This window comes from Desmodus rotundus, chromosome 10, assembly GCF_022682495.2.
Source record: "Desmodus rotundus isolate HL8 chromosome 10, HLdesRot8A.1, whole genome shotgun sequence".
NCBI classification, from domain to species: domain Eukaryota; kingdom Metazoa; phylum Chordata; class Mammalia; order Chiroptera; family Phyllostomidae; genus Desmodus; species Desmodus rotundus.
Window position 1 is genome coordinate 19448475 of NC_071396.1, and position 18616 is coordinate 19467090.

Consider the following 18616-nt stretch of genomic DNA (forward strand, 5'->3'; position numbering starts at 1 on the left):
TCCTGAGTGAGTTAGCAAGTATTTCTTCAAGTGGCCCTCCCTGCTTTCTGAGGAGAAGGAAGTATTTGTAAACCTCATTTCTTCTCAGGCTTTAAGTAGTGGCCAGGCAGTGCTAGATAAGAAAGTAATAAAGGTGTTAGGGACTGTGCTGCAGAGTGGCTCCCCCGTGGGGAAGAAATTAGCACATCGTGCCAACAAAATTTGGCTGCTGGATGCTGAGAGTCATCGTGACAGTTTCCAAATGAAAAAACGTGCTCAAATTTCAGCAAGTGCAGGGGAGTTTTTGATGGAACAACACGGGTCCTAAGGAGCATCCGCACTGCTGTTTCCAGGGGCTGCCTTTGGTGCACTTTCTGTCCCGGGCCTGCCCTAGGGCTGGGCGGTCTGACAGCTGTCAACAGAGAGGCGCAAACCAAAACTCAGCTCTTGATGATTCATAAAATCTTACACCAGAAAATCTGCACCAGGAAACCTTAGCAAAGGAGGCAGTTAGAACATCTAAAACGCAGTGCCCCTCTCGCCCCCACGAGCAGAAAAAGAGAAAAAAGGAAAAGTGGTGTGAACAATTTGAGGTAAAAGAATAGTTTTGCTTCCTGATGGGGGAACAGCTATTTTATCCACTTGAACTTTCACTTTACTTCCTTATTATTTCATTCATTCAATAAATAAACTGTTATTGAGCCCCTAGTATGTGCTGGGTGTGGATGACACCCCAGGTCCCTGCTTTTAGGGAACTTTTATCCTGCTTGAGTAGAGAGTCATCAGTTAAACAAATGATATAAATTAATCTAGTTTTATGTATTATGAAAACAATACATATCTTAATATAATATGGTCTCAAATTTTGTATAGAAATATTTATTTCCAAGAATAAATAAGTAACTTTTTTTAAACTATGGATAAACAAAATGAACATCATTTGGACCTTTCTGAAGTAGCAAAAATAAATTATGATGGGCTTCAAATGGAATCAGGTCTTTGTGTCTTAATTATTATCTGTATTTCGTTCTAGATCAAAGTTTTGACATTCCAGACAGAACCTTTCATTCCATGAATACCACCTGGCGCCTCTCATCCTTCGAATCCATGACCGATGTGAAGGAGCTTATCCCAGAGTTCTTCTACCTCCCGGAGTTCTTAGTCAACCGAGAAGGTAGGACAGTGAATTGCTTCTGGCATATTTTTCTGAGCATTTGTGCTTGCTTTATAATTTTCCAAAAATAAAAACAGCTTTTCTGAGTCTTAAAAGTTAAGTCCATAAATAAGAAAAATACCTTTATTAAGTATATAATTTTATTTGCAAGTGAGCTTGAGGATTTTAAGTACTTTATAGAACCAAATATATCTGAAAAACTGTAACTTTGAACAACTAAACGTATTTGTAAACATATACTTTAATCTTGTTACAGAAATTGCTTTTTTTATTATAAAGGTTATAGTATGCTCATTTTTTTTAAAAAAGCCATGAATTTATTGTAAACACAACGTAAATTAACCAAAATCTCGGTGAGTTTGGTGAGGAATGATTGAGTTATAAGTAAAACACTCTAACCACAAGCATCTAATAACGAAAAGGAACCCTAGAGGATAAAACCAAATTTTGTGTGATGTCAGTGACCGACGATCTTGGCCAGCCTTGCCTGCTCTTTAACAGAAGATCAGTTAACCTCGTAAGAGTTATTTTGGGTTGTTTTCTACATTACTTAATTTCATATTTTTGTGACCTTTAGAAATACATGTAATTGAGAATTATATCTTTAGAGGAGTTAGTGTTGGGCAAATTACCGTAGAATTTCATTCTAAACTTGCTGGCCTGTCTGGAGTTGCTGGTACATACTGAGTCGCTGGCATTGCCCACGTGACAAATGCCTCAGTGAAACCAGCACCTGCAGTTTCGGGCCCTGCCTGCTGGCTGTCAGTTTGGGGCTGCTACTTAAACCTACTGCCTGTCCTCTCAGCCTGTTGCTTCTCGTGTGTCAGTTCCAGTTTCTGTCGCTGCGTGACAAATAACCCCAACACTTAGTGGCTCAGAACAACAATACATCGATCACACTCTTTGCTGGTCAGAAACTCAGGAACGGCTTGGCCAGGCGGTTTTCTGGTTTGGCCAGGGTCTCTCAGGCAGGAGCTGGAACAGCCAGGGGAACGGAGCAGCAGGGGGCGGCCAGGCAGGCGTCTCTCTTCATGGAGCGCCCCTGCTCTTCCATGTGGTCTCCACGTGGACTAGTACAGACTTCCTCACAGCAGAGCAGCCTCAGACACCATGCCTGGCAACTCGGGGGCCAAAGGCGAGTTCCTAAGAGAGGTGAGCGGAAGCTGCTGGCCTTCTGCAAGCTGCCCGTGGCAGTCACACAGCGCCCTTCCCCGGCCCTCAGTTTGTGGAGGCTGCCACAGTGCCTGCCCACATTCAGAAGGAGCAGCGTAGACATGGCCCACCTGATGTGTAGAAGGTTCTGGAGAGCATGCAAGACAGAGTGTCGTTGTTGCCATTTTTGGACAACACAGTTTGCTATAATGGACATCATGTCACCCCTACCAGCATCCCTAGAGAGCCTGTCGTTGTGCCTCCAGTCATTCCAGTCCACCTCTGTGCTGTGTCCCCAGAACACCTGAAAGGTGAGAATGATGTGAGTTCATAGAGACACCCTTGCTGCTCAGCCCCTAGATGCTCAGTCGCTGGCGTCAAACCAGTAAACCCTGCTGCGTCTCTCAAGGCATGCACACAGAGCTCGGGGTGCTGAGCCGTCTGTCCCGGAGCACCATGCCCGCCACCGTCTGCAGGACGATCCCCCGCTGTGTGGCTTTTATGTGTGCCATGGTTTGTATTTCACTTCACATCGCTGCAGAGCGCTGCCAAAGTTGGGGGTGACCCTTCTCCTTCCTTACCAGGTCAACTAGTAGGCAGGCAGCAACTTTGTTTTATCTGAAGAGCAATCCCCCTTTAAGAGGGCCTTTTCCACTTTTTTCCTGTCATGGTGTTCAGATCTTCTGTTCCTAAAAGGAAGCACAAACACCATTTCTGTTCAAAGGTACCATTTCTTTTAGGACAACTTTCAAAAATCGTTTCTGAGACTTTCGTTTATACCAGGAGACTGATGAGACAATTGCAGTAGATGACCGCTCATGACGTCACGGAAGAATCTCTTACTTGGGGTGTGGGGTGATTTTATTGTCTGTCCACACGATGCCTGGTAGTCGTGAGGTCAGAGCAGACCCGTGGGCTTTCCATCAAGTTCACAGACTACGGCATTCGTTCTAGGAATACGTATGCTTTGCTTAGCTTGGTTTTTTACCTACAAAATGCTAATGCTTACTAAATATAAGTAGTCTTAAATTCATTGTTAGCACCACTAATTCAGAAATGCTTATACAAGCCATAGTTTAATTTTAATCAAGCTGACATTTGAATAGATAGTGAAGCACTTACTGCATTTGGAGATTAGATTCGTGGATATTGGAATTAGTGGGCAGTGATTGCTTTTTCTTCGATATGATAAAAAGTGACAAGGACAAAGTGGAAAGATCTGCAGGTTGATTAGAACAGGACTGGGCCATGCGCTTGCTGTGAGGTGAGCAGATGAGCAGTGGGGTTGCTGTCCTCTTTGCTGCCCGTCCTCCTGCTTGTAGCGTTCAGCAGCTATTTCTGCGAGTTCTGAAGACCTGTTTGGTGGGCCACACGGAGCATGCTTTGGGGGAGATAAACATTAATATTAGTCTTGCTTTTCAGGTTTTGACTTTGGTGTGCGTCAGAACGGTGAACGGGTGAATCACGTCAACCTCCCACCGTGGGCACGTAACGACCCTCGGCTTTTTATCCTCATCCACCGGCAGGCCCTGGAGTCTGAGCACGTGTCCCAGAACATCTGTCAGTGGATTGACTTGGTGTTTGGGTACAAGCAAAAAGGGAAGGCTTCCGTTCAGGCCATCAACGTCTTCCACCCTGCCGTAAGCAACTCTTTTAAAGTAACCTACATTGCTGTAAGGTAGAACCTGAATGTCTGAAGGTTAGCCGGTTTCCCCAAAGTTATCAAAGAGAATTGGCAATGACACTAAGCTGTTACCCAAGGTTTTTTAGGTTTTATATTTCCCCTCCTTAAAAATAACCACAGTACTATCCATTGGGATTTCCCAGGACCGCCCCCAGGTTGGACGAGGATTTAAGGACTCACTCAGCAAATAGACTTAACATCTGAGGTTATTACGGTGGCATACAAAGCAAAATCAGCAAAGGGGAAAGATGCCTGGGGAAAACTTCCAAGACTCTGCTCCAGGGAATCACAAAGAACACACCTCCTCCTCTGCAAATTGCGACCATGTGTGTGATGTCCTGCCAGGGACACTCAGCGACTCAGTGCCCGGGGTTTGACTGGGGGCTGGTCATTCGGCCGCTCTCTCACGCATGTGCTGAACTTCGGAGCTCCCAGAGAAAAGCAGGTGTTCGGCATCACCCACACTGTGGGTGCAGACCGTTTCGACACAGGGAGCCACTCTGTTAGTTAGGGGTTGTGGGAGCTCTTCCCAGACCCATGTTCCCATGCCCAGTCAAGGGCCAGCTTTGCAAGCAGGCCCCTCCAGGGAGAGCCGCTCGGCCTGTCACGGGAGCTCCTGTGGACACGCCGTCCTGTGGGCACACTCTGTCTCAACGCGGCGTCGTTTTTTCTGACTGCAGAACCAGGATCGGTGCCTTGTTAGGAACATGTGCAGGTACTGACTGCAAAGGGAGGAAATCTGAAAACCACCGTTGATATCACCATCCAGAGATAACTACGAGAACCACCTTCTAGAGGGCTTCTCTGTGTCATTCCAGTCATGTACTGTTAACACCACGTACTGTCCCCAAGTGAGGCTAGATGGTAATTTATTTAACCAGTCCCCCATTGCTGGGTGTGTAGTTCAAATTTGTTTGCTTTAAAATTTATACTCCTGAGGTTCTTTCTGTGCATCTTTGCTTCCGTAAGATAAATTCCTAGAGGGAGCGCTGGTACCTTTCCCCTGTCCTTCTCCAGGTGGTTACGTAGGCTACCAAAAACTTACATATTCAGGAAACATTGATTTTGCCCTGGTAAGGAGGAGCAGGGAGAGTGGGAGTGGCGTCCAGATGAGGCCTCTTGAAGGAGATTCCTCAAGGAGTGAGGGGTCAAAGGACAAATTAAAAGGAGAAAGCTATTTCCTGGCATGGCCTCGTGGCTACTCAAAGGCAAGTACAACAGATGAACCATTAATCCACTGCCCTGACATTTAGCCTCTTTGTTTACCTAACTTTGAGATTGGGCGGTGGCATCAGATTGGACTTGTACTTCCCCCTCAGGTGTGATTTTCGGTATAGATTCATCAGCGTTCCTAACAAACAAATGCACCCCTGGAAACTACAGTAACACACTCTGTGTCTGGGCCTGTTTATGCCAGACGTGCACTCCTGAAGAGTAGTTTCGAAATAAAAATCTCTTTAGTTCATTCGGCTCAGTGCTTATTTGAAGCACCTCTAAGGTAATAGAAACCTGAGGGACCTGAGGTGTGGGAGGGAGAGTAAGACAGGTTTCCTGGTGACTGTAATGGCAGGTCCATGCTCTGACAAACGGCTCTGAAAAGGGGGACACCACGGTTTGATTGATGAATACCAGTCTTATAATTATGCATGGTATAAACTAAAGGCAAGGCTTCAGGCGTCATTTTTGAACTTCATATTTGATCTAAAATGTGATTTTAAAGGCAATTAGGAATTTTGACATGAACCCCAGTATACTCTGTGCCTATAATCCTGCCCCATTTTTTCAATTATTCTAAAATTAATCTCACATTAAAAGTATCTGCACACGGAAATATATCACACAGTTTTCATCTTCCTAGAATTTTTTCCACTACTTCTTTGGGACTTTGAACTTTAAAGAGGACAATTTATGCCATTGCTCTAGGAAGGTTATAAAATTCGGTTCACGGCACCAACCCGTGCAGTTGAGTGCCCACCCAGTCTCTGAGTCCAGTGTGGACTCCACTGTCTCCCTTCGTGACTGTGACACTTGCTGTGTGACCTCGGGCAAGTAGCTTGATCTCTCTGCACCTAAATGGGCAAGGTTGTAGAATGGGAACAACACCACCAACCCGTAAATACGGAAGGGAATTTGTATAGGGTAATGTCTGCCATGTGATCAAGGACAAGTGTATGGTAATTTAAAAAAGAAATTTAGAATTGCCTTTTGACCTCAGTTCATCATTCACTAATCTATGGATTCCCTTAGAAACTGACACCACAGAATGTAAAGAAGCACTGTTTTAAAATAGAGAGGAGTTCTGTCTCAAGGATGGCTCCCGCCATCCTTTGCTCTTTTCACTCCATGTGGTCAAGCAGCCGTGAAGAGCCACCCCACTCCGATGGGCATTTGTCACAGGGAGTCGGCTAACAGTGGTGTTAGGAGGGAATGGTGCTGAGGATGCTTTACCTTCTGAAGCATCTGAGATACTGTATTTTGGCACTTGTAGAAGTGGTATATCCAGATACGTACAGGAAACTTGCAGTGGCTGGTGCAGTGCTGAAGGTAAATTGTGCACATGGGTTTGCGCAGACCCTGACGGATCTGTCCCCAACTGTTGATGGTGGCTTCGGAAGTAAAGAAGTCCGTGCACGCAGCTGGCACGCAAACACCTTCCCACTAAAGAGCCTGGAACCTTCTCTCCGCTCTTTCGGTTCACTCCCAGTTTTTGTTAGAACCCGAATAACACGCTCTTGAACCTACCACTACTGTATGTTAACTTCGTTTTTGCCTTTCCCTATATGTCACTCTGGACAATACTTTTTCAATAATTTAGTGTCAGATAGGAAGTCTTATATGCTGTATTCTCTGGTATTAAAGTGAAACTCAATTTTATAAACATACCTGATCAGCACCGATCAATCAAGATACAGTATTTTCGGCCCTGACTGGTATGACTCAGTGGATTAAGCAGTGGCCTGTGAGCCAAGAAGTCGCCAATTCAATTTCCGGCCAGGGCACATGCCTGGGTTGCGGGCCAGGTTCCCCGTTGGGGGAGTGCGAGAGGCAACCAACTGATATTTCTCTTGCACATTGATATTTCTCTTCCTCTCTTTCTCCCTCCCTTCCCCTCTCTCTGAAAATAAATTTTAAAAATCTTTTTAAAAAAAGATACAGTATTTTCGTTCACCCCTTCAGAAACACCAATTTTGAATCTCAGTGAGTCCATTAATGATTACGAACCTGATCAAAAGCATGTCAAGAGCATTTGCATCTGAAACAGAAGAGCAGACCATGACCTAGAGAACAGTGCACCGTGTTGCTTCCTCTTTGGGGTTACTGTCAATCTTGCTTTATTCAAACCTCTGATTCCCTTCCCCTGTTCCTTTCAGACATACTTTGGAATGGATGTCTCTGCAGTTGAAGACCCGGTGCAGAGACGAGCCCTGGAAACCATGATCAAAACCTACGGCCAGACCCCCCGTCAACTGTTCCAGTCGGCTCACGTGAGCAGACCTGGGTCCAAGCTCAACATCGAAGGAGAACTTCCTGTGGCCGTGGGGCTGTTAGTGCAGTTCGCTTTCAGGGAAACCCGAGAACAAGTCAAGGAAATTACCTATCCGGTACGTCAAGTGCATTGCAACAAAATTCAGAAACTGACTCCCGTGCCGAGAAGGGAGGCCCTGACACGGGCTCTAGGGAACCCACGTGAATAGCATGGTCCCAGCGCGGAGGTGTCCGTGCCAGCCAGCAAGCACACGTACCTGCAGTTACCCGCAGTGTTCTGTGCACAGCACACGCTGGTCTAGTGATCTGAAGAGAGTGCTTGGGTCAGGCCAGGTCGCCAAGTGACCTCTGCAGGTTACTGCTGGGGAAAGCCCCATAAGGCAGGGACAGGGACAGGGAACTGCAAAGAGAGGAGGGGCACCATCCAGGACTGGAGACTGTTTGCACGTGGGTGTGCCAGTGCCCACGTGGGGAGGGTCCTGGTGATCACTTCCCACCAAAGGTCCTGCCCACAGGTGTGAAGGTTTGGGTTTACAATGAACAGGAACCATACCTATCCCTTGGCCTCCCCAGGTGGTAATGATAAAAAGTATTGCCTTTTAAAATAGGAAGGAGGTATAACTTTTAGTTTGAAATACAAACATAAAACCTTAATAGTCAAATAAATTCTAATCCTCAACTAAATTCTTCATTATAAAAGTAGCATAAGATGGGAGGCATATCTCAAACTCTGATATGTGACCCATTTTAAGAGAAAACAGTCTTCACAGACCTTGTTTTCACAACTGTTTGTTAATATTACTTAAACATACCAAATGTAGAACACAGACAGAGCACTAATGGAAATTCTTTGTGCTCAGATGGATCTAGTTTGCAAGTTAAACACAAACAAAACTTACACAACCAATAAAGTTCAAATTTAAAATATCAATATGATAGATAATGCTGTTTTGCTAAAGCCAGATCCCCACCCAATATTGTGTTTCATAGTTGAGAGCTATATTTTTTAAATTTTTTAAAGTCTATTTTATTGATTATGCTATTACAGTTGTCCCATTTTTTTCTCCCCTTTATTCCCCTCTTCCCTGTACCACCTCTTCCACCATGATTCCCCTACCTTAGTTCATGTCCATGGGTCATACATATAATCTTCTTTGGCTTCCCAATTTCTCATACTATTAGTAACCTCCCCCTAACTATTTTGTACCTACCATTTATGCTTCTTATTCCCTGTACCTTTTCCCCCATTCTTCCCTCACCCCCTGCCCCCCCCCCCCCCCCCGCGGCTGATAACCCTCCATGTGATCTCCATTTCTGTGAATCTGTTCCAGTTCTAGTTATTTGCTTAGTTTGTTTTTGGTTTTTTAGGTTTGGTTGTTGATAGTTGTGAGTTGTTGTCATTTTACTGTTCATATTTTCAATCACCCTCTTTTTCTTAGATAAGTCCCTTTAACGTTTCATGTAATAATGGCTTGGTGATGATGAACTCCTTTAACTTGACCTTATCTGAGAAGCACTTTATCTGCCCTTCCATTCTAAATGATAGCTTTGCTGGATAGAGTCATCTTGGATGTAGGTTCTTGCCTTTTCATGACTTCAAATACTTCTTTCCAGCCCCTTCTTGCCTGCAAGGTTTCTTTTGAGAAATCAGCTGAGAGTCCTATGGGAACTCCTTTGTAGGTAACTGTCTCCTTTTCTCTTACTGCTTTTAAGATTCTCTCCTTATCTTTAATCTTGGGTAATGTAATTTTGATGTACCTTGGTGTGTGCTTCCTTGGGTCCAACTTCCTTGGGACTCTCTGAGCTTCCTGGACTTCCTGGAAGTCTATTTCCTTTGATTTAGGGAAAGGAGATTAGTGGTTAGGGAAGTTCTTCATTATTTTTTCAAATAAGTTTTCGATTTCTTGGTCTTCCTCTTCTCCTTCTGGCACCTCTATGATTCAGATGTTGAAATGTTGAAAGTTGTCCGGGAGGTTCCTAAGCCTCTCATTTTTTTGAATTCTTGTTTCTTCATTCTGTTCTGGTTGAATGTTAATTTCTTCCTTCTGCTCCAAACTAAAGATTTGAGTCCTGGTTTTCTTCCCTTCACTGTTGGTTCCCTGTACATTTTCCTTTATTTCACTTTTCATAGCCTTCCCTTCTTGTTCTATTTTGCAACCATACTCAACCAATTCTGTGAGCATCCTGATTACCAATGTTTTGAACTGTGCCTCTGATAGGTTGGCTATCTCTTCATCACTTAGTTGTATTTTTTCTGGAGCTTTGATCTGTTCTTTCATTTGGACCATACTTTTTTGTCTTGGTGCACCTGTTACATGTAAGGGGTGGAGCCTTAGGTATTCACCAGGACTGGGCAACTCACCTGTTGCATTGTGGGTCTTTATGTGGGGGCAAGGTCTGAGGGGGAACAGTGCCACTTGCTCGGCTCTCTTCCTGCTTTCAGTTGCTTCCTCCACTACCCACAAGCAAATTGGGCACTTCTGGTGCTGATTCCCAGGTGGGTTTATGTATGTTCTAGGACCCTATGGGTCTCTCCAACAAACTCACCTGTGAGGCTGGGAGTTTTCTCCTGCTGCCACAACCCCCAGAGGTTTTTGAGGCTTTATTTCCCCGTGCTGGAACCCTGGGCTGCACAGTCTGTCTCGGTCCTCAGTTGTTCCTCCCGGTTTATCCACACGCAAATGTGGGACCATCTGGTCTGCCAGCCGCCTTGCCTCGAGTCCTCTCCACCCTGGCTGCCCATCTCCACCCTTCCTGCCGGTCTGGATGAATGTTTCTTCTTCAGCTCCTTGGTTGTTGGACTTCCATACAATTCGATTTTCTGGCATTTCTGGGGTATTTTTGTTTTTAAATTCGTTGTTGTCCTTCTTTTGGTTGTGAGAGGAGGCAGAGTGTATCTACTATGCTTGCATCTTGGCTGGAAGACCAAGAGCTGTATTTTCTGTTCTGTGTTTACTTGTCAATTTAACTCAGAAGACTTTGAAAGCTTACAACTTATTTTAGTCATTGTCATTGCCAAGGTTATTCTTTTAAACTAGAATCTATTACTTTAACATAGCAAAATAATTTAATGGTATATCCCTAAAAAGTAGCAAATGCTGTTTAATGTGCTAGTATACTTCCTGCTAATTGTGTGAAGTAGAAGGCCCTAAGCCAGGGGTGTCAAACTCATTTTCACTAGGGCCACATGAGCCTTGCAGTTGCCTTCAAAGAGCTGAAATAATTTTAGGATGGCATAAATGTAACTACTCCTTAACTAGTAAGGAGTTGAAATTACATTTGGCCCTTTGAAGGCAACCGTGAGGCTGATGTGGCCCCCAGTGAAAATGAGTTTGACACCCCTGCCCTAAGCAGTGTGTGGCTTGCAGTTGCAACATGGTGCCCACCAGCCTCACTCCCACCAATAGGGCCTTCACACTGACTGTCCCCTCCACGGGGAATGACCTGTCCCCAGATACAGCCCCAGCTTGCTCCCTCACTTAATCCGGGTCCCTGCTCAGATGTCACCACCTCAGAGTCTTCCCTGACCGCCACAGGTGAAGTAGCAGCCCTGTCACCCACAGTCCTCACCCCCACCTGTGCTTTTCTTCACAGCACTTTCACCACCAGACACGTGTGCTCACATATTTGTCAGCCCCCTTCTCACCAGAAGGCAGCTCCACGGGGTGGGACTGTGTCTCCTTCATCCCCTTGTCGAGCAGCAGGAACCCACCTTTCTGTCTGCTAATTGGGGGGGGAAGTAAAAAGTATAAAGTATTCCTTGCCCACGATGGGCTTACAATCAGGTTACTTTCTCTTACTTTGTTTAGAATTTAAATTAGAAGTAATTCTATATTTACTGCCTTTTAAAAAAAGCATGCTTTTTACTTTGGTTTTAGAGTCCTTTGCCGTGGATAAAAGGCTTGAAGTGGGGGGAGTACGTAGGTTCCCCGAGTGCCGCCATGCCCGTGGTCTGCTTCAGCCAGCCCCACGGAGAGAGACTTGCTTCCCTCCAAGCTCTGCCCACCAGAGCAATCTGCGGCTTGTCCCGAAATTTCTGCCTCCTGATGACATACAGCAAAGAACAAGGTAAACTAAAACAATGAAAGTCATTCCAGGATCTTTCATGAGATCTGAGTCTTTCCAGATCATCTATGCTGCTATTTGGGGGGGGGGGTTTCCCTAAATTTTCTGAGTCCTTGGTGAAAACTGCTCACATTTGTGGTTATTTGTAGTTAGTACAAATCAGGAATTAAAACATACTACATGAAACAAGTGGGAATTAAATGCAGTGCCATTGGAAATGAGAGGAGGAATTTGGAGGGGACAGGAATAGATGGTTCTGCTCAGAAGATGAAAACATCACCAATGGCTAATTTGGTGGAGACGTTCACTTTGAGGCCCTTGAACCCCAGAGTAGACAGACTTGTCCGACCAGCAGACCTAGTCCTCGAGGTGCAGTCATCAGAGTCACACGAAATGAAGCAAGGCCATCATGAGCGCCTTGGAGGTAGGTTTAAAAGCACTGTGTGCCTGGAAAGCAATCCTTCGTCCCCCCCAGGCCCCAACTCACTGAAAACCACACGCTTTCACGTGCTGCACACCAGAGGCCCTCTTCATGTTCCTAAATGTCAGCTAGGCCCTGGAAACCTGGGGCACTCACTCCACTCAAGTCATCCCTCAGCCCTTCCCTATCAGGCACTTCCCTGAGTGCCACAGTGCTCCCTAGTCGTGAGGTGCGTGCTTTGGGCCCTGCAGTGAATGGCGGGGGACACTTGTCTGTCTGTCTGTTCATGTCAGGTCCGCGCAGGTTTGCCTGGACACCAGTGTGTGGCCTGTGTTGGATGCCTCTTAAGCAATCACATTAGCATTGAGTATGCACTGTGCTCCTCGGGGTCCTTATGGCCTCCCGCTGCACATAGCCCTGCAACCCCGGGGGTGTTGGGACCCCTGCTGGACATCCATCACGTGAAGGACATGTTTAAGACTGGCGGGGCCACAGGTCTTTCAGACTCACTCTTAATTCTGTCGTGAAATGAGTGGCTGCCTTAATAGTTGTGAGAGCTAAGAGAGGCTGCGTGCCACTTCATCTACGTTCCATGAATTAGTAGGATGCGGTAAATCTATTTAATTGTAACTATTTTGAGATCAGTGGTGTATTCTCACTAATACGTTGCAATTAGTTGTGCAGTGTGTCGCAAGGAATTTACCACTGATAATACTTCAAGTACTAAGATGTGTGAACAATTTACCTTTAAAACATTAATTAGAGCAGATTAAAGTATATCTCTATTGAGCAGGAGAGAACAGGTTGATATTGCCACTGAGCATGTGGGGACTTAAATATGTCATATAATTGTCAGCCTACCTTATTTGCTTCAGTCACAGCCTTTACTGTGCCCTTGTTAACAGCTGCGTTCACTTGGATTGCGCTCTTTCCTTGCAGGATGTATTTGGGGTTTGCCAGAATTGAGGTATGTCCTGGGAAGTGGACTAGGGAGGGCCTAAGTTTGCTGCTCCACGCTGTGCAGCCTTGAGAAAATGACTCATGCCCTCCACATCCTGGCTTTTGATCTATAAAAGGGAGTAACAAAGGATGTAGACCTCACAGGGTACTTCACTGGAAGGATTGAGTGAGAGAGTGTGGGGAATGATTAGCACCAGTGCTCAATAGATGTCCATGGAATCGTGAGCACCGGGGGCCAGAGTCCAGGTGGCATGCATTGCCGCACCCAGCACACAGCAGTCCACGTGGACTTTCCCCAGAAGCCTTGGGCAAAGCAGGTGGAAGGTGAGTCGTGTTAGCAGCTGCGAAGTGTTGAGCAGTGTCATTTCAATTGACTGCATAGGTTTGCTTAGTTATACATGCGTGGTCAATGTAATAACCAAACTGGGATGGTTTGAATGATAGGCCACTTACTTGGGAACTGACTGTGCCTCAGAATTGCCTGAGGTGCTTTTTTTCAAAATGTATTAGTTTGGATCCCATTTGAGACACACTGTCAGATTCTCTGGGGCTTGGGTCCCCCAGTCTATGCATGCTGAAAAAGCAATTTTCTTGCAAACTCCTATTTACGACCCACTGTTCTAACAGGTAAAGGAGAAGTGTATTTTTCATTAAAAAAAAAAAAAAAGATGGTGCATCTTGTATTACTGGAATGAGAAACGGGGAACAGTTATTAAATATACTCAGTCTGTCGAGCACCTACCCTTTACCAAAGATTCTGGCGGAATTGGAGAGGTCCTGAGACCCATGGAAAATGTGGTTCCTTTCCTGGAAGCTTATATTTAGAGGAGTTTTTATTTCATGTTTCCCAATTCCTTTATTGCAAAACTGATGTCAACATTTGGGATACTTAACAAAAATATATACATCTGTGAATTGCATTTTCAATATGCTGTTGGTTCATTTAACAAATATCTCTTCTATTCCTTTACGTGCTGGGCACCATGCGGGGCACTGGGGGAAAAGCAGCACAGCCTGTCTCCTTAAGGAGCGTAAAGCAGCCCAAGTGTCGGGCGGTGCCAGTCATGGCATCTATGCTGCCAGAGCTACGATCAGCATTCCAGCAAAGCATGGGCTGTGTATGACTAGTACTGAAAAGGGACATCGAAATGTCCAAATCTTTATCTCAAAAGGACATAAAACTAAATTGTGGGGTGGGGGAAAAGGTCAAGGAGGATAAAAGAGCAGAACCTCGTTAGCTGAAGGGCCGAGTGCGGTCCTGGAGTTGGCAGGGCTGTGGTCCCTTCTCAGGGCGGCGTCTCTGCTACAGGGGTCATCTCGGGAGTTACTCACGCAGCATCTGGTTCGCACTTATTTTCAGGAGTAAACTGTTGCAGAACATGAAGAATGTAAGCTTGACTATTATTGTCTTTCATAAAAGTGTCTTAACACAAACGAAAAAGAACCCCATCAGCATTAAAGGGACAAAGTTCACGTCAATCGGTCCGTCTTAGGGTGTAAGAATGACGTTGCACCAGAGTGCTCCTGCGTGCAGCCTCACCCTGCCGCTGCGGGGACGCCTCTGGCAGCGGTGGTCTGACGCACCCTCTCCTCCTCTCCAGGTGTGAGAAGCATGAACAGCACAGACATCCAGTGGTCGGCCATCCTGAGCTGGGGGTACGCTGACAACATTTTAAGGTTGAAGAGTAAGCAAAGCGAGCCTCCAATAAACTTTATACAAAGCTCACAACAGTATCAGGTAAGCTTCTTTAGGCAGTACTGTATAACAGTAATTAAATACAATGCTTTAACTAGGAGTCAGACTGATACAGCCAGCCAATCTTGCGGATTCAGCGATGAGTCCCATCGAGAAGCTGGTGATGCTGGACGTGAGCCTTGTTTACCGACGTCCCTTCCCCACTACTCTGCCTGTGTCCCCAGACGGGTCTTCCGCCCTGTAGCTCATTGAGACAGTGTAACAATCTTAGCTGTCAGCTAATGGCACAGGGTTGAACAAAGTCAGCATTGCTTTCTTCTCAGTGTCCGCCTGCCATGTGCCCCTCTGTCATCCTCTGTACCTGGTTTTCCCGAAGATGGACTAGGCATGAGACATCACGATGCAGGGACAGCACGGGGTCTAACGAAAGCCCGGTGATCCGAGTTAGTGTCCAGCTCCGTTGTTCACTGTGTCACCCTGGGAAGTACCTTCCCCTGCCAAACCGGAGCGGCTTTGCTCCTCTTTAAAACCAGGAGGATGTACTCCCACTACCGGCTCATAAAGCCGTTGTAAAGATGTTTCCGACATTTGGAAAAAGTTACTTTGTAAACTATAAAACTACATAATTATGTGTGTATATATACACAATACTGCCACAACTTTCTAAATTGTATGCGGAACCTTCTTTCTTTGTGTTTCCATGCGACATTCTCTTTCCCTTCTTGGACTTCCGTTGCCTACACCTGCTGCCTCTTCCTGTGGCCCGGCAGTTATTGCCATTCCCCGAGCACTTTGAAAGGGAGTAAGCGACTTGGGGGGAATTTTGGGCAGTGAAAGAAAGGAGAGCAGTGACGTTCTTATTAACCCTTAATCTACCTGAAAAAAAAATGTCATGTTAGCCTTTTGTTCCGTGGCTTACCAGTCAACCAAAGTAACCATAAAGGACAGTGCAAAACAAGCTCGTGAGAAATTCTGATTAATTCAAGCATTGCAGAATCATTTCTATTGTGTAAAGTTTGGCACACCCGCATCATTAAAGATGAAAGAATATTCACATAAGTCCTGTTAGCAAAACCAGATGGTCCAGATTCTTTTAGGAAGATACCATGTGATAAACGTACTTGGATCCTGTACCATATTTTTGCCATGTATAATGTGCACTTTTTGCCCAAATTTTTGAGGCTGCACATTATACATGGGTATAATAATGGTATGATAATCCTGTGTATAATGCACAAGAAATGTGGGCATGCATTATACATGGCAGAGAACAGTAACTAGCCAGATACGAATACTATATTTCATTTTTGTCCTTTGAAATATATTGTTGACTCACTAGTTCTTGAGAAAAGTCATCTGTGATACTATGTAGAGACTCACACACTGACCAGCTTCTTCGTCGTAGACGTTAGAGTCCTGCCATCTCTGTCTTCATCGTCTGATTGATTTCACACCTGCGAACATATTCCTCTTTGAATTTATTCTCTTTTCTATTGTTGGTAGAAAATGGAAAATTCTGTATTTCCAGTTGTGTTCAATGAAAACTAAAAGCAGACTTCAGAAATGGTGTCTCCAATCTCCTTTTGTGCTTTGTTGAAAGATGACAACATTCTTTGTACAAGGCATTACGAAACCAAGATAAGACAATTTCCCGTGTGACGTTATCCTTCTGGGAAACCCATTGCTCTTCCATTGTCTTATTTTGTTTGTTTTGTTTTAGCAAAGTTAGGAATTGATGAGTAGAGATGAAATAATTCCTAGAATGATGAAATAGCAAAATGTTTCAACATAGAGGAAAAAAAGATTATTAAAATCTTGTAATGTAACTTAGGTTTATAAAAGATTTGAGTAGAACCATACGGTAATTGCAAGACAAAATGAGTTTTATTCTATGTATAACTGAGTACATGTTCTCTGAAAGTCCTCTAAGAACGAAGAAAAGTTACAAAATTCAGTCGTTACAACCAGTTAGGACTATTCAAGAAAGAAGTGCAAGAGCAGAATTGGGTCCAATGGACTGTGATGGTTTATGTAGTTCAGAAGGGCGGGATCCGAGCAAGTCAGCTTTAAAGTAGCAGACACTTGAACACACGTGCAGGTCCCGGGGAAGACACCAGCAGAAGGCCATTGGAAATTCTAAGAGGTGACAAGGGTTCCGAGGAACATGGGGGCAAGGTGGGCGGGGCTCCCTCTGGGAAATCAGACGAGGACACAGGGACAGTCTGAGGCTCAAAGGAGGGAAGAGGATGCGGTCTGTGGCTGGTGACCTCCATCTTCTTGATGACTTGTGGGGTGCGGCCAGAGGGGGGAGAGGGGACGGAGGAGACGTGTCACCTGGAATGATGTCTCCGTGGTCAGGACTGAAGGGTTTATAACCCAGAAGAGTAACCCCAGATTTTTCTCTCCATGTTCATCTTTCCTTTTCCTGTTCAACAGTCTTTAGAGCTGCTAGAAGCAATACCTCTGTTTATATGTACCGTTTCCCCACCAAAAACAGGAAAAAATACAAATAAAAGTAAAAAACAAGTAAATACTGAAACACACCACACACACTCAACCTTGGATCTAGTAAATCCTGGACCATTTTGTGCAAATGTCTGAGGAACACACGGCTCTGTGTGTGTGTGTGTGTACAGAAAACTGTAAAATCATAAACGATGCGTTGTAATACGTTTGAGTTTGGAAACAGTTACAGGATACTCTGTTATTCTCTCTTTGCACCATTCTAATCATTTCAAGTAAAATGTTAACTTCAAATTCTGTGATCACATATTTTTTAAATAGTTGTCAGAAAAGTAGTATTTCTGATGCCTTGTTAAGGTGATCGTCCTTGATTCGTCCTTTTCCAAAGGTGACTAGTTGTGCCTGGGTGCCTGACAGTTGCCAGCTGTTCACTGGGAGCCGGTGCGGCGTCATCACAGCCTACGCCAACAGGCTGACGAGTGGCACGGTAACCGGGCCTGGGCGCGTCGGGGGTGCTGGGGGCTGCGTGTCGGGGAGGGCGAGAAAATCTTTATGCAGGATAACTCATTTTATATAAGGTTAATTCAACATTTTTGTACTTGAATCTTTTATACTTTAATCTTTTCTTCACATAAGCTCTTAAGATGTAAAAGGTCATATACCTAACTCTTTAGTTTCAGGCTTATTAAGATCACAAAAAAGGTTGAAAAGAACTGTGAGGGTCTTACTTTTTGCTGTCACAGACATCATCTCGAGTTACGATTTGTTTTGTACTTAGCCTTTCCCGCATCCTGGTGCTTGGTTACCCGTGTTCTCGGTGTCAACTTGAGTGCTTAGGCATCGGCCTCAGGATTCTGTAACATTTAAAGCTTAGAACCCTGATGGTCAACATCGCTATACCCTCGGGGCGAACTAAATGACAGCAAACTCCACATGGCCCGTCTTGATTTGTACCACTTACTGGAAGAAATTTTTTCAGCCATTTACTGAAGCTCCAGAAGTTGAGTTAAATTCTAAAACAGTCTAGTGAAGAAAAAAAGACACATTATAGTTTACTGTTGTTCCTTTCTTGAATCAACTGTTTGTGGTTCTGTTAAGGATACGTGGCAAGTTCAGGGTGATAACTCAGTAATAATGCTCTGATTTAGAACTTTCTCTGTGCCTTCTTCCCATTCCAGTTTTCTCCACTATATCATTATGTTTTACCAAGTGAAACCTGTATTCCTAGTGTGGGGTAACACCAGGTTCCTCTATACAGGTGGCAAACACAAGGCCCGTGTCCGAATCGGGCCCTCCACCATGTTTCATCTGGCCCGGCACCTTGTTTCTACCCAGCGACAGCTCCGAGCTCTTACTTAACTGTTAAGGAGTAGTTACATTTATACAGTCCTAAAATTATATTTGTCCCTTTGAATGCAACCACGAGGCTGATGTGGCCCCTTGTGAGAATGAGCTTGACACCCCTTAACTCTCTGTCCAAGTCTGTTCCCCTTTAAACCCTTGTTAAGGTTCTTTGCCCTGATCCTTGGAGTCGAA

The 18616-nt window shown here is 44.9% G+C and overlaps 1 protein-coding gene across 1 annotated transcript in view; it reads left to right on the forward strand.

Moving 5' to 3' along the window:
* The window catches only part of LYST (lysosomal trafficking regulator), a 147386-nt gene that overhangs the window by 118364 nt on the left and 10406 nt on the right, over positions 1–18616 (forward strand). Inside the window, exons 43-48 of the mRNA XM_045196398.2 lie at positions 1013–1153; positions 3728–3945; positions 7361–7591; positions 11354–11543; positions 14523–14659; positions 17469–17567. Of these exons, the coding sequence (XP_045052333.2) occupies positions 1013–1153; positions 3728–3945; positions 7361–7591; positions 11354–11543; positions 14523–14659; positions 17469–17567 (1016 nt within the window). The remainder of the gene's footprint in view (positions 1–1012; positions 1154–3727; positions 3946–7360; positions 7592–11353; positions 11544–14522; positions 14660–17468; positions 17568–18616) is intronic.